At 37.0% G+C, this 14,010-nt stretch overlaps 1 protein-coding gene across 1 annotated transcript in view; it reads left to right on the top strand.

Moving 5' to 3' along the window:
• LOC140227838 (uncharacterized) overlaps positions 1–14,010 on the top strand; it is a 54,106-nt gene that overhangs the window by 7,165 nt on the left and 32,931 nt on the right. The window contains exons 7-9 of the mRNA XM_072308232.1: positions 74–235; positions 4,703–4,879; positions 10,105–10,173. Of these exons, the coding sequence (XP_072164333.1) occupies positions 74–235; positions 4,703–4,879; positions 10,105–10,173 (408 nt within the window). The remainder of the gene's footprint in view (positions 1–73; positions 236–4,702; positions 4,880–10,104; positions 10,174–14,010) is intronic.

Here is a 14,010-nt window from a genome sequence, read left to right as displayed (position 1 = left end):
TGTACTTTTATCAACCACATTCTTCTTTGGATAATTACTTTCCTTTACTGTCAATTCATGTTCGTTCTATCAGCAATCTCTAGATATGATGGATATGAAATGCGGAAGAACTGTGTCACGTGACTTGGCGGAGAGCATGTGTTCGAGAAGTGTATTGCGTAAAGTACGAATATGGGATTCACAATTTCACCCGGACTTCTACAAGATCCTAGGCGATGAGGCTTCGAACTGTCAGGTAGGAGCTTTTCACCACAGTTCAAAAAAAAAGTGTACTATTATGTACAGATTACAGATGGAATGTTGCTAAAGATATTTCAAAGAGGCAATGCATTAATGGATGATAGCATACTGAACAGTGAAACTTTTTTCTTTGCCTCTTTGATTTTAAGAGGCAAAAAAAAAAGTTTTTTTTTATTCTACGTGGAATTATAAAGACAAATATTCAAAAAAAAAAAACAGAAAAAACTGTTTCATTGCAGGGAAGGTTCTCAAACAGAGGATGAAAGATATATCTAAAAATACATTCAAATGAATGTGCACTGTCGTAGGTGTCTAAAACTACCTTTTTTGACCATCATTACTGTGAAATTAAGGTTTAAAAGGGAAGATCATTATCCCGGTTTTTATGCAGTCGTCACGGTGAATGTTATGTCATCTAAATCCAGTGCAAGTTTGAGTGAAACAAGCAGGTCAACTTGTACTTGATACGCTTCAGCATGATCTCTTATTTGAGATGATCATGTTACATATCTATTGTACAATGATAACTTCTTGGTTGGGCCTGTTTGGTAGTTATTATGAAAACTAGACTCGGAAAATTTTCAATTCTGACAAATCAGGTGATCCGATATATCCGGAAATAAATGTTTTTAGCTTTGAACCCGATGATAATTATATTTGGAAATCAATGATTTGAGTCCTGGGGGTGTTTCATCAACGTTTGTCAGCGCTGACAAGTTGTCATCGCTGACAGTCACCTTATTAACTGCCATTGGCCAGAGCATCTCGTCCAATCAAAACCAAGGATTTTGCTGAAATTGTCAGCGCTGACAAACGTTGATGAAACACCCCCCAGATCCCAATAGGCAATAAGCATGGCCATATCGGTTTCATCTGTGTTTATGGGCCTTTGGCTATACTATGTTTGGATTCTCATTTTCAAAAGGGAGTCGGACATGCCATCTTTGGTACCTAACTCTGTATACACAAACGAATATACGGAATGAAGTATATTTGACCTTTGACCCTACTTTGCACACCCAAAATGGCATCTGACCAAAAAAAAAAAAAGTTTACTTTATGAAATGATTCATGCGACATTGTCTATACGTGTACAAAATATGGCAAAGATAGGACAAGTATTTACCAAGATACACGACGTAACATTTATGACCTTTGACCCTAAATTACCTGCACAAGCCGGTGTCTGATGAAGTAGCTGTTACTTTATGAAATTTATGTGACATGGATTAAACATCTGCAAAATATGGGGGTGAAAGGGCTTGTTTTTTCTTGAGCTATTGCAAAAAAAAAAAGTCACAGGAAGAAAGAAATATCTCCCGACATTGAAGCCAAGCGTCAATTTCAATCACGTTATTCGACGTAATCCCGACGTCCAATGAAAAAACGGAGGGCACGTTACCGATAGCCGAACATGTCAGCTACAACTTATTGAAATCTTGGAGAAATTCACGGAAGGGTAAGCCACCTAGTCATATCAATTTTCATTTCAAGAAAAAAAAATGCACTCTCATAGAGATAACACGGAATTTGTCGAATTTGACAAGGTTCTTTTCAATTGATTTATATCGGGGTGATGACGTCGGTACAGTCAAAATTTTGAGATTACGTATCTAAAAGAACATTCAACATGCTACAACATACTGAAATCTGGGTGAAAATCGGCAAAGGATAAGTGAGATACGCTTCGAGAGAAGCCGAAATTTGATGACGTCATTTTGATTTTTTTTTTTTATTTCATTGAGTAGTTTGAAACTTTTTGATCATTTTGCCAGCATCGGGCTGCAAGTTGGACTGTTTCAAGTCGACAAAACAAGCAAAAACATGCACCAAATTGCACCATGTACAACATCAAAATGCAAAAAGTTCACACCACGTGGGAGGGGGAAACTCACTCCCACACCTCCCCCCCCCCCCATCGCTCTCTTCGTTCCCTCGCATCGAACCTCTCCCCCTAAGATCAAATATGGCTACGGCGCGCCGGTTATAGGCCCCACCATTTAGTAGGCCTTCACAGTGATGTCGCACAGCCGCGGAGCAAGAGCTGAGATGCCATGATGTAGTCATTCAATTATCTATGAATATCTATGGAAAAAAAAAAAAACATTTTACCGAAAGTGTGCACCAGATCGCTGAAGTTCAGGTCTGAAAATGTTACAAATTCCCCCTCCCACACCCTCCCCCCGCTCGGTCGCTCTGCTCCCTCATTAAATCAACATATATTTCAACATATATTTCTACTCCGAGCCCCTTCCCCACCCACCATCATTAAAATGGAATGATACCCCTGGGATGATTGCTTTATTGACTTATAATCAAGAAAAAAATACAATAGCTAGAGGTACGATATTACATACAAAGAAATGGAGATCCACATCACCATTTTACTGAATTTATTTGGAAATTATTTAGGACTACGCTTCGTTTTTGAAGGGGGGGGGGGGGGTGGTCAAAATCGCCTGTCAGTCAAGAAGAAGGAAAATCAAAAAGACAAGAAAAACAACAACAAAAGTCTTCATACTATCAAGGTCTAATTTTCCACTCAAAGTCGGCTGACAAGCAAAAAGAAAACAAACAACCAAAAAACAAAAGAACGAAGGTTTTCATCTTTATGCTGCAACTTCCCTCCCAAAAAGAGTACGAAATATCTATTCCTAAAACAGTGAGAGTAGACACAAATTCTGCATTTCTAAATTGTTGCACGTCCGTTTTGGGTGCAGTAGTGAACACAGTTGGACCAATTCATATCACTTTTGTTGTTGTTGCTCAACTGTTAATTCTGTTCAATACTTTTATTAATGTCTTCATACAATATCACTTGATTTTACTAAGTCGTCTTGTGATTGTGAAAGAAGATTTTGCACGACTATTTCGTTCCGTTGGGTCCTGCCCTTGTTGGTCCACTAGGGCCATCTTTACTCTTTGAACAATTTACTCTTTTCCATCCATGCTGTTTATATGACTCTGAACATATTGATGAGAACCTCACAAATAAATCAAAATGAAAAAAAAAAGTAAGGACTGTCATTAAATATAATGACAATGGAGGGGATAACGGGAGAAAAAGTGTAACGGGAACGTTTTTTTTTTTTTGAGCTACTAACTCATTTTCCACGCAAACACTTCACATTTGCAATTCTTTTCCTTTTTTTTTTTTTTGGTCCCTTCATTCTTCCCTCCCTCTCTCTTTTTTATCGCCACTCAGTGAGTGGTGACTTTTACAATTATTCTTACAATGTCGTATTGTTTAGACTATCATTTCTGAGGTCATTGTCCTCGTCAAGCGTTTGCTTACGGTGATGGTCTCCTGAATTTCTGTACATCAAGAGTTGCTCAAATTTTCTTTGAACGACAGGATACGGGATCCTATGTTTGCATATTAATATGCATAAAATGATGCTTGTTTGTTTGCATTTTACATTGTGTTACAAAAAAAAATGTTGGATATCTGAATTAACCATGTATTTGTTTTCACTGTCAGATTCAAATTATACTGTGATTAATCAGTTCAACTGACTTTGTATTTCATTTATGTATGAAAAAAATTCAGAAATCAAATCAAGACAATCAAAATTGACTGAGTCTGTACACTCCTTTTGCTCTATGTATAAAGGAGAGTACATATTTCTGGTACTTTCAATAACCAGTGTTATCGTAATATATAATCATGTGAGCATCGTACACTGCAAAAAGTCCGGTGTTAAATAGTGAACACCGAGCTGGTGTTTGATTTTCGGTGCTCATTTCTGGTGTTAAATTAACACCTCCGGGTGTCATTTCCAAATTTTAAACTGTTTTTTGAAGAGTTTCTTAGCAACTGCACTTCTTGTTGATTTTTAATTTAAACAAGACGATGAAGAATTTTACATTAAAATACTAGATTTTTGAAAAAAAAATGTGAAAATGAATTTACACCACAGTAACACTAGCTGGTGTGGTCTCTCATTGAAGCTGGACGGGTGTTAAACCATTGATATTAACAACAACAAATATCAAATCAACACCATGTCGTGTCATTTTTGAATTAACACCAGTACAGTGTCAAAATAACACCAGGTACAGTGTCAAATTAACATCACGAAGTGTCAGGTGAACACTTTTCAACACCATCACAGTGCATTTTCAACACCGGTGGGTGTGGTCCTTTATTGAAGTTTGATCGGTGTTAGATTTAACACCCGTGCTGTTAAATCTAACACCGATGTTTTTACAGTGTAGTATGATGATCAACAATGACCACGTGACTGCCACCATGCACCAATGTGAAAGAAGTCGGATAACCATTGTCACTGCCACGAGCATCCGTTCCTTTAGAATGGGATACATCAGCCTTCTATCCACCTTTACATTGGTCCCTTCGCTTTGTCTTCCATTGTTCCTTCCCATCATATTCACATGATGTCATCATTAATTTTCTTCGCCTTTAAGTCTTCACAATAATTTAATTCATTTTCCCCCTCAGATTGAAGATCTGACCTTAGGTTTTCCCAACCGTGATTTACTAAAGCAGTCCTCAATGGGAGGAGACTTGGCCCAGTGGGTGTTTGCTATGCCACGTCTTTCGAAGTTCCGCCTGGTCTGTTCCTACTTGCCAGATAATTTCCTCTCAACAGCTGTCGCGTCAGCATCATCGTACCAGGTAAGGTAGTCTTTGACTATAGTTGTTATGAGTCATTTAGTGTGTGAAGCATATATAATTTCTTCTTCGAAAATAGAAAAGAACCTGGTATGTGTGATTTATTTGTCGGTTGTATAATTCCTTTGCAGATTAACCTCATTGATTAAACAATGTTGGCAACTCTAGACCTCTTTAGCATTATAATAAGACACTCAATATATCAACAAAAGAATAGGTTTGGACACCTTTCATACAAGGGAAAATGTATTGAAAAATAAAGATAATCAATTACGAAATACAAACCTTACCCAGATGGGTTTTACACAGTCTTTACTTTTCTAATGAAACACACATTTTTCTACGAGAAGTTTGATTACCGGCATTAAATTTCTGCCATGACATGAAAACAGTGCGCAAGCGTGGAGAGAGAGAGAGAGAGAGAGAGAAAGACAGAGAGGGAGAGGGAGAGAGAGAAGAGAATGTGGGGGGTGGGGATAAGATCCCTAGATGCGGTGATGTGGTAGTGCCGCTGTACTTTTATTCCCAGAAAGTGAACATTTTACACATTTATTTATCTATTCATTTATCTATTTATTTATTTATTTATTCATTTATTTATTTATTTATTTATCTATCTATAATTCTATCTATCTCTCTCTCTATTTTTTTTCTTCTTCAAGAAGGGAGAAGAAAAAGGACTTCTAGGGCGTCGTAACACAACAGAGGCACCGACACATACGTGTGGCGGGCTAATAAACAATGCCTGAAAAATATAAAAATAAAACGATTAAAGGTTAATGATGACATATAAGTTTCGGCTCTAAAACACGAGCAAATGTAGGTAAATTAATTTACTAAAATTAACAACCTACCCAAGCAAAACGTCTATCTGAGTGGTAGAAAATCAAATGCAATTGTCTTCAGAGCTGTCAATGTTCGGATAATTTGGGCGATGACACATGCAGTGGAGGTACGTGAGAGCAAATACGTCGTTTCAATGTGCTATATACGTTCACAGATAGTGTTTTTTTGTTGTTGTTTTTTTTTTGGCTTTGCCCAAGTCGTGTGAACAAACGTATCTTATTACGAGCTAGTTTTGCATCCTTACAGTAAAATTAGTCGATTAAACAACTAGTGACGTCACTGGTTGTATCTCACCCCTTGAAGGGAGTGCACTTGGTGTCTCTTTGTTTCGTTGTTGTTTTCGTTGTTGTTTTCTAAATCACATAAACCGGCAAAACTCGTTAAAATGGGATGCTAGCGACCATGATATTTCTCTCGTATAGAGAAATCTTGGATGCCCAAACACTGCAAATTATTTCTACGTCTACACAGTGCTGCAGCACAGATGTCCCTTCTTACGATGTAATGGAATATATGCGTAATATATGTACAATTGTATATGCAACCAAAAGCGATAAGCTCCAAACATTTTCTGAATATCCATGGCGAAACATACACGAAATTTAGAGTAGGATTTGATCTCTGTTAAAAAAAAAAACAAAACATTGCAATCATCTCGCAAACTCTAGGAAGACCATGTCATGTCATAATGTGCTCGTTGCATTCATATTTATGACAAATCATGGGCGTACATACTCGAGCGGGATTCGAACCCACGACCTCCGGTGATCAGGAGGTCGCGGGTTCGAATCCCGCTCGAGTATGTACGCCCATGATTTTTTATCATGGCGACAACTAAAACACTAATCAATTCAGTGCTTGTTTATGTCAATGCAGGGCAATTTGTCAATCAGTTGCAATAGATATGTTTTATTGTTTTTTGTGTTTTTGTTTGTTTGTTTGTTTTTTCGTTACAAAGGGAAACGAAAGAGGACCGCTAGGAAGTCGTTACAAAACAAACGCAAAGACACATACTGTAATCAAACGAGGTCATCCCACGAGACCGACACCCACGAGTCATACGGTCCATGAGACCGACATCAATAATAAGTTCATCAGTCATACAGCCCACGAGTTATACGGCTCAGGAGTCCTACAGCCCATGAGTTCGACACTAAGCAATAAAGGCTCACGAGACCGACACTAAGCAAAGAAAGCCCACGAGACCGACAGTAGGCAAAGAAGGCCCACGAGACCGACAGGATAAACAACGCCATCTACATGTCAATTACCTGTACAGGGTGTTCCATTACCGGAAAAATAACATACTGGCGGGTGCAATTTCGTCACGCTATCAAGTGAAAGATGGTAACCGTTTACATATGAACGACATCAAATATGTATTTCTACATACTTCTAGGGGGGCAGGTCTGTCAGGGAGCGACATTGTTATCAATTAGAAAAAAAAAAGAATTGTATTCTTCATGCCCCTTCCCCCCCCCCCCTCAAAAAAAGACAAAAAACACAAATGAATTAATAAAAGACATGTTTAATACGAGTGGAAATAATGCAAATCGCAGAAGAAATTGCCTTCTAAACTTTTCCACTTGTTCATTCAGTTCTATAAGAGAGTTAAGTCTTAAATAAAAGAATACATGCAAAACAAGCAAAATGATATATTGATTTCGTATGATAGGACCTACATGAGAAATTGTCATTTTTTAATCATTTACTGCCATTACATTTCGTAATTTTTTTCTTGATAAGCCAATGCAGATTGACATCATAGTACAATAAAGTATCTCATGATAAGATCCCAAAATCCGTGAAGTAACTAAAACCATCTCTCATCCATTCAATGTATTGTATTTTCATTAAAAAAAAATGTATATGCTTTATTTTCTTCCTAATTCGTTGACTTGTATCAAATTCTTGTCTGCATCCCCCACCTTCTCATCATGTAATTTCAGTGATGTTAATTTGTCAGTTCTGTGACGAGTTTTTCACAAGCAACCGCCTACAAGAATAAAAACGTAATGATTTTGGTAGCCACTTTGTTTATGGAGATTATAGATGGAATTGCACTAAGAATTTTTCTTACCAGCCGTTTTTTTCTCTGTTCAACCCATAAGCATACTGGAATCATGCCAATTTTCACTCTATAAAATGCCTCCCGATGATCCCACTAGAATATAATAACAATCACCGAAGGCAGATCTCCCCCCCCCCCCCTCTCTCTCTCTCTCTCTCTCTTGGGGGAGTAGGAATATATAAAAGAGGTCAAAGGTTTAACATGCAAACGAGGGTGTCTTGGCATCTTTAAGTAAATGTGGAAAGATCTGTTGCACACGTGTACTGAATTTTGTTCACTTTTTTCACAAACACACACCCATGCAAACATAAGTATAGATCCTGATCATTTCAGGGCGGGGGGGGGGGGGACACCCTGGTAACTCTTCTTTTCCATCTCTTATATCTTCCTTATGCCATTATCACGACACCCTATACAATTAATTGGTCTATAGGTGACGCTATTCATCCTGTCGGTCTCGTGGACCTTCTTTGCTTAGTGTCGGTTTCATGAGCCTTTTGTGCGTATAGTGTCGGTCTCGCGAGCAGTATAACTCCTGGGCTTGTTTTACTTGATGTCGAACTCGTGGGCTTTATTTACTCAGTGTCGAACTCGTGGGCTGTATATCTAGTGGGCTGTATGACTTGTGAGCTGTATGACTCATGGGCTCTGACTTGTGAGCTGTATAACTTGTGGGCTGTCCGACTCGTGGTGTCGGTCTCGTGACGTGCACCCAATCAAACATTGACTTTGGTAAATTGAAGAAAATAATGACTAGTTGTTGGTTGACCTTATAAATTTCGTATATTGGTTTGAATAAAGAATTTTAATGTTATTTCATTCTGTTTCATTCAAATTAGCAAAGAAGTTAATGCGTTGAATGGAAATATATTACATTATTTTTTTTTTCCAGTGACTTCAACGATTGCAATAATTAACTATGATAATTGGTCGAAATCAAAGTGGGGTAGTACAAAGAGAGGTATGATGGTACTTACGTACATGAAAGCAAGCTTGTTTGGCTGTAAGCCCCGGATAGTCAGTGTCAGCGAAAGAGAAACGGAGAATGGATAAAAGTTCAGACGAGGTGATTGAATGGAACCAAACAAGGGAAGCGGGTATGCCTATATGTTTAAGAAATAAAAGAAAAAGAAAACTATAATGTAAACCATAATTTTGACCAAGCTCTCATTTGTTTCCAAAATATACAGGACATGTTTGATTGTAGACAGAAAAACACTTACACCTTTACATTACCATAAAGGCTACTAGGACGTCGAGTCATATACATACTCAATAGTAATGGAGAAAGCAATGTTGCACCTTACTTTTATCTATCAAGCGGTTTATTCTCTCCAGGTTTTACCGTAATGTTTGATGCTCTAGTCATTGACCAGTCATAGAGAATCACAGGTTACCTTTATCACAGCTATTTTGTCTAATATCCGGACTTCATTAAGTTACCCAATATCATAATGACGATATCATTATATTGATACATTTTTATTATGATAATATTTTTTGATGATATGTAATATAGCTATACATGTACAAATTGAAACATCACCCATGCTCAGAAAATTACGAAAACATCTAGAATCAGAAAAAGACAAAAGCAAATGAGTACTTACTGAGGCCTGTGTTTAAAAGTTCATAACTGATTATTATGTTGTCTCTTGCTGTTACAGATCAGCGAATTGAAAATATCATGTTCTTTAAGGTCAGAAGGGCGATTCGTCTCAGAGTCAGGAGCAGCAAATTTGGCTGAATTTCTTTGTCGTCTGCCCCATCTTACACGTGCCGATCTCCAATGGATGAACCTTCCAAGGACATTCTTTAAGACAATTGCCTCACAGGCTTCACGCTGTAAAGTAAGAATTAGTCATTTTCATCAATCCAGCACTGTCTTGTTCAAAACAGGGGGGGGGGAGGGACATCAAGACTTTGATGTCGTGAATTTATCATTGCAACAGTTATATGTCTTCGTGGTGGCAACAATTTTCGAAGTTCATCAATCCAGATAGAAGTAATCTAGTGGTATACCTCCCCAATGCCAATGGCAGATATAGTGAGATTTGAAGTAAATAAAATAAAAAATTGTAATCACGTGTATTCGCAATCCGTCCCGACAATCAATTGAAGTTTTTGTTAAAGAAAATTAAAATGAGAACTTTCTGCATTGAAGGTGGATGTGTCATTTCATAATTATCAACAACGCGTGATTAAATTCATATTCGGTATGCTATGAAACAATTTTGTTTAGAGGAAATCAAAATTGATTGTATTGATATAGAATATGTACCTTTCCATATCATTGTTCATCATGCTCTAGATGGAGTGCATCACCATCAATGACAAGCCTTTAAGCGAGTTTCTGGGTGACTATCAAGGAGGCAATGAGGTATACAATAATAATTGTGATTTTCATCTCATCAATTATAACGCATGTAATTGTAGTAAAGCATTGTAGCTAGCATAACCTAAACAGTAGGAAAACTGGTGGAAACAATAAAAAAGAAGTGGAAATCAAACGCCCCTTTGAAAACTGCACAAACTGGAAACAAATATATTGTATTCCACCATTAGCAGCACCCTTTACGTATTACAAATGAGACATTTTCCCCATTTTCAAAATCATATTTTCCGCAGCAAGGAGTTTGCATTATATCATCTTGTAATTGCAACATATTTTTTGTTTCTTACACTAAGTACGTCTTGAAGACCTCATAACTTCAGTTTCACTTGATGTACTTTACATCGTCTGCTTTTTTTGACGATCTTATTGTCAATAATGTCAACTTATCTTCAAAAGATATATACAATGAATTTGATTTTGAATACGACTCCCCTCAAGTTCCTTCTAAATATGTAACTGTTGACCAATTTAAAGATTACACAAAAAGTTTTTCACAAAGTATATTTTCCATGTTACATTTAAATATAAGGAGTATTAATAAACATTTTGATGAGTTACAGATATTATTAGATAATCAAAATAAACAACAAATTTCAGTAATAGGTTTAATTGAAACATGGTTATCATTTGACGTTAATTTGCCGTATGCATTAGATGGTTATGATTTTATTGTTAATAATAGAGTAAACAGGACGGGTGGTGGAGTCGCTTTTTATTTATCTAAAAAAATTGAATTTAGTGTTTGTGATGAATTAAATGTAATAAATGAAATTGTAGAGACTTTGTTTGTGGAAATTTGTATTCCGCAAAGTAAGAATATTATAATTGGTATTGTTTATAGACCCCCAAGTTCTAGTTCCAAAGATTTTTTGAATTGTATGACAAAATTTATTAAAAAGTCCTCTATTTATTAATAAAAGCACTTTCATAATGGGTGATTTTAATATTGATTTGATTAAGAATGATGATAACACATCTCAAGAATTTCTAGAAATGTTTTTGTCAGCCTCTTTCTTGCCATTAATTTCGAAGCCAACTCGTGTTACAAATCACTCCGCAACCCTCCTTGATAATATTTTTTCTAATTCTGTGCAGATTTTAAATTCTGCTATAATTTTATCTGATATAACTGATCATTTCCCTATTATAACATGTTTTGATCTTAAACATTTGGTTAATAGGTTTCAGTTTTCTTCATTTAGACGTAGAGCTTCACCGGAAAATTTGGCTAGTCTTGGTGCTTGCTTAGATAGGGCTGACTGGTCCAGTGTTTATGATAATGATGATGTAAATGCATCATTTGAAAATTTTTCAGGGATTATGAATAAATATTTAGATGAATATACAGTTAAACTCGCCTAAGTCGACATCGCATATGTGTGGCGCTCCGACAAAATGAGTCATAAGTCGCACGGGGACTTTTCCCGTAATGAGCCGAAAATGAAGGGGAAGCACTACTCGGGTCGAAAATTTTTTATGACGGATTTTGATTCCTTGACGTTTTATCTATTTGTACAGAAAATTTCAGCGTGTAAAAATGAGGACAAGTGTCCCAAATCACAGTTTTTCTGAAACAATTTTTTTCGGTTACATTTTTTTCGAACGCTCGCCTTTGCGCTGCGTTTCGCACCTATTGTTCTTGCCCGATTGAGACTCCGCCTCCGTTGCTAGGGCGTATGCTAATGAAGCATTGCTCTTGACCCCATTGAAGACAAAGCAAAGCATGGTGCGCGCGGCGGCGTCGGCGGCGGCGAGGGCTTAATTACGCAATAACAGTGAGCTGACCAAGGCTATCGATTGCATGACCAGCGAGTTGCGTTTGATACATGCACCACATTTCATGAAGTGGTGATTGATGTGACGCACAAATGGCGCTGAAAAAAAATTCCAACGAATGATCACGCAAAATTTATGATACTTTATCAATGAGCTAATACATGATCACATATCGAACTTGAAACCTCTCTCTATGTGTGTGTGTACTTTTACAACTTTTATTGGCCTCATTAATGAATTCATTCAAATAATTATGTATAACTGTCGTTCCCTGGTATGTGACTTGCTGTTTAAAGTTCATCTTTGGAGATATAGCATGGCATAAGTTGTCAATTATTCTCGTCTTTATAAAGTCGACAATTCGCATGATAATTTAAGCCAAATGTGTGTAATGCGTAATTTTATTTCCCCGGTTAATAAAACTTATTGCCCTATTTTCTTATGATGGTTTGAGCCGCAACGGCATGAAGAGAAATCGGACGACAAACATTATCAATGCCCAAATAGCTCGTGTTCCCTTTGGAGGATATTCTGACTCTTGTCATTTGTGTATTAGAAGTAGGACCTGATATGAGAAAGTGGCAGAAAGCTATGTCGCTACTCAAAAGTGTTTTTCTTCATCTTTTTTTAAATCAGAATGTGTGTAATGATAGTTGTTTGTCGTGTCTTACGTGTAGGTGACATGTGAGAGGTCAAGTCTGCAAAGAATTTGGCTAACAGCTTTGCGAAGTAGCAGCGCTAATTGCCTATTGAATTGTGTATTCTGAGGAATTCCGAATGAAAGAACTCGGACGACACTGTTCACGCCTTGTATCCGAGTAAACCCGGCATCAACGAAGCCTTGAACAATGAAAGGTAACTTCCTGCTATCACGGGGTGGATAATCACGCAACCAGTACAATTCTTTTTTTCGCTATTGATAGCAGAATTAGTGACGTAACGGAGCGACAGTGTTGGAGGATCGGCATTATGTCTGCTAATTTGTAAAAGATTTTTTTCAGTCCCCTTTTGTGTTCAGAACCACAGCCAGGGACGCCAACTTACTTTATCTCCTACAAGCTATCGTTACTATCTTAAAACGTGAATTTTATGAAAGGTTGAAAGTGATCGCGGAATCAGTTCTTCTGCGTGACACAAGGCTTTTATAATAGCATACCAAGCTTAAATCGTTTACCTGTATAGAAAGGGCGGGAATACACACTTATCGCAATCATCCGGATTTGAGAGTGATACACTCTACTATTTTTCTTCATCTTTCCCCCGACAAAGACCATGGTAATTCAAAACAAACAAGCAAACAAACAAACAAACAGACAAACAAGCAGTTGCATTATATCAGAACGTACAGAATTATTGTGGTTCATGCATAGGTCATCTTTTGATGTATAGTAGTCATTTGTTGTCGTTTTTATAGCGTGTCCTAATAAATGCCTTTAGCGAAAACCCAACATAACTTTTATCAAGGAGGGAAGGGAACTTGAATTTAAATATAACATAGTTTATAGAAATCAGACATGTAAATAAGGCAGTCATAATACATCCGCATGGCCGATTGTAATCTCTTACTTTGACTATTAAACATGATCGCCTGCATTTACGTGCTTTTTCTAATTTCTTGAACTTTGCCTTATTTTCTCTTTTTTCTTTAAAGAATTGCTCGCAACGTTTAAAAATCGTAACGCAGTCCGCTTTCCCACAATTAAATGTTCCATTTGATTCGTCACTTATTGTTGGTCGGGTGACGACAAATGTTGGAAACTCGAGCGATGGTACATGGCATTTTGTTTTGTTGGTTTTCGTCTCATTGCTCAAACGAATTTTGACTACGATTACAGAGGTATCATCTACGAGACTTATCTGATGGTTTTTAATACAGAAATGATCATCAATCAGCAAGGATTAATCAACAAGTCATGAATTCACTTTACCCATCATGTCTAATCGAACTACGACATTGTTGAGGTAACCGCGCCTTTTTATTTTCATAGTTCAAACTCATTCTTGGCATAATCCAAACAAATAATTCTTTATATAATTTCTCAAAAT

This window comes from Diadema setosum, chromosome 4 (assembly GCF_964275005.1).
Source record: "Diadema setosum chromosome 4, eeDiaSeto1, whole genome shotgun sequence".
In the NCBI taxonomy this organism is placed as follows: domain Eukaryota; kingdom Metazoa; phylum Echinodermata; class Echinoidea; order Diadematoida; family Diadematidae; genus Diadema; species Diadema setosum.
This window is presented reverse-complemented; position numbering and strand designations above follow the sequence as displayed.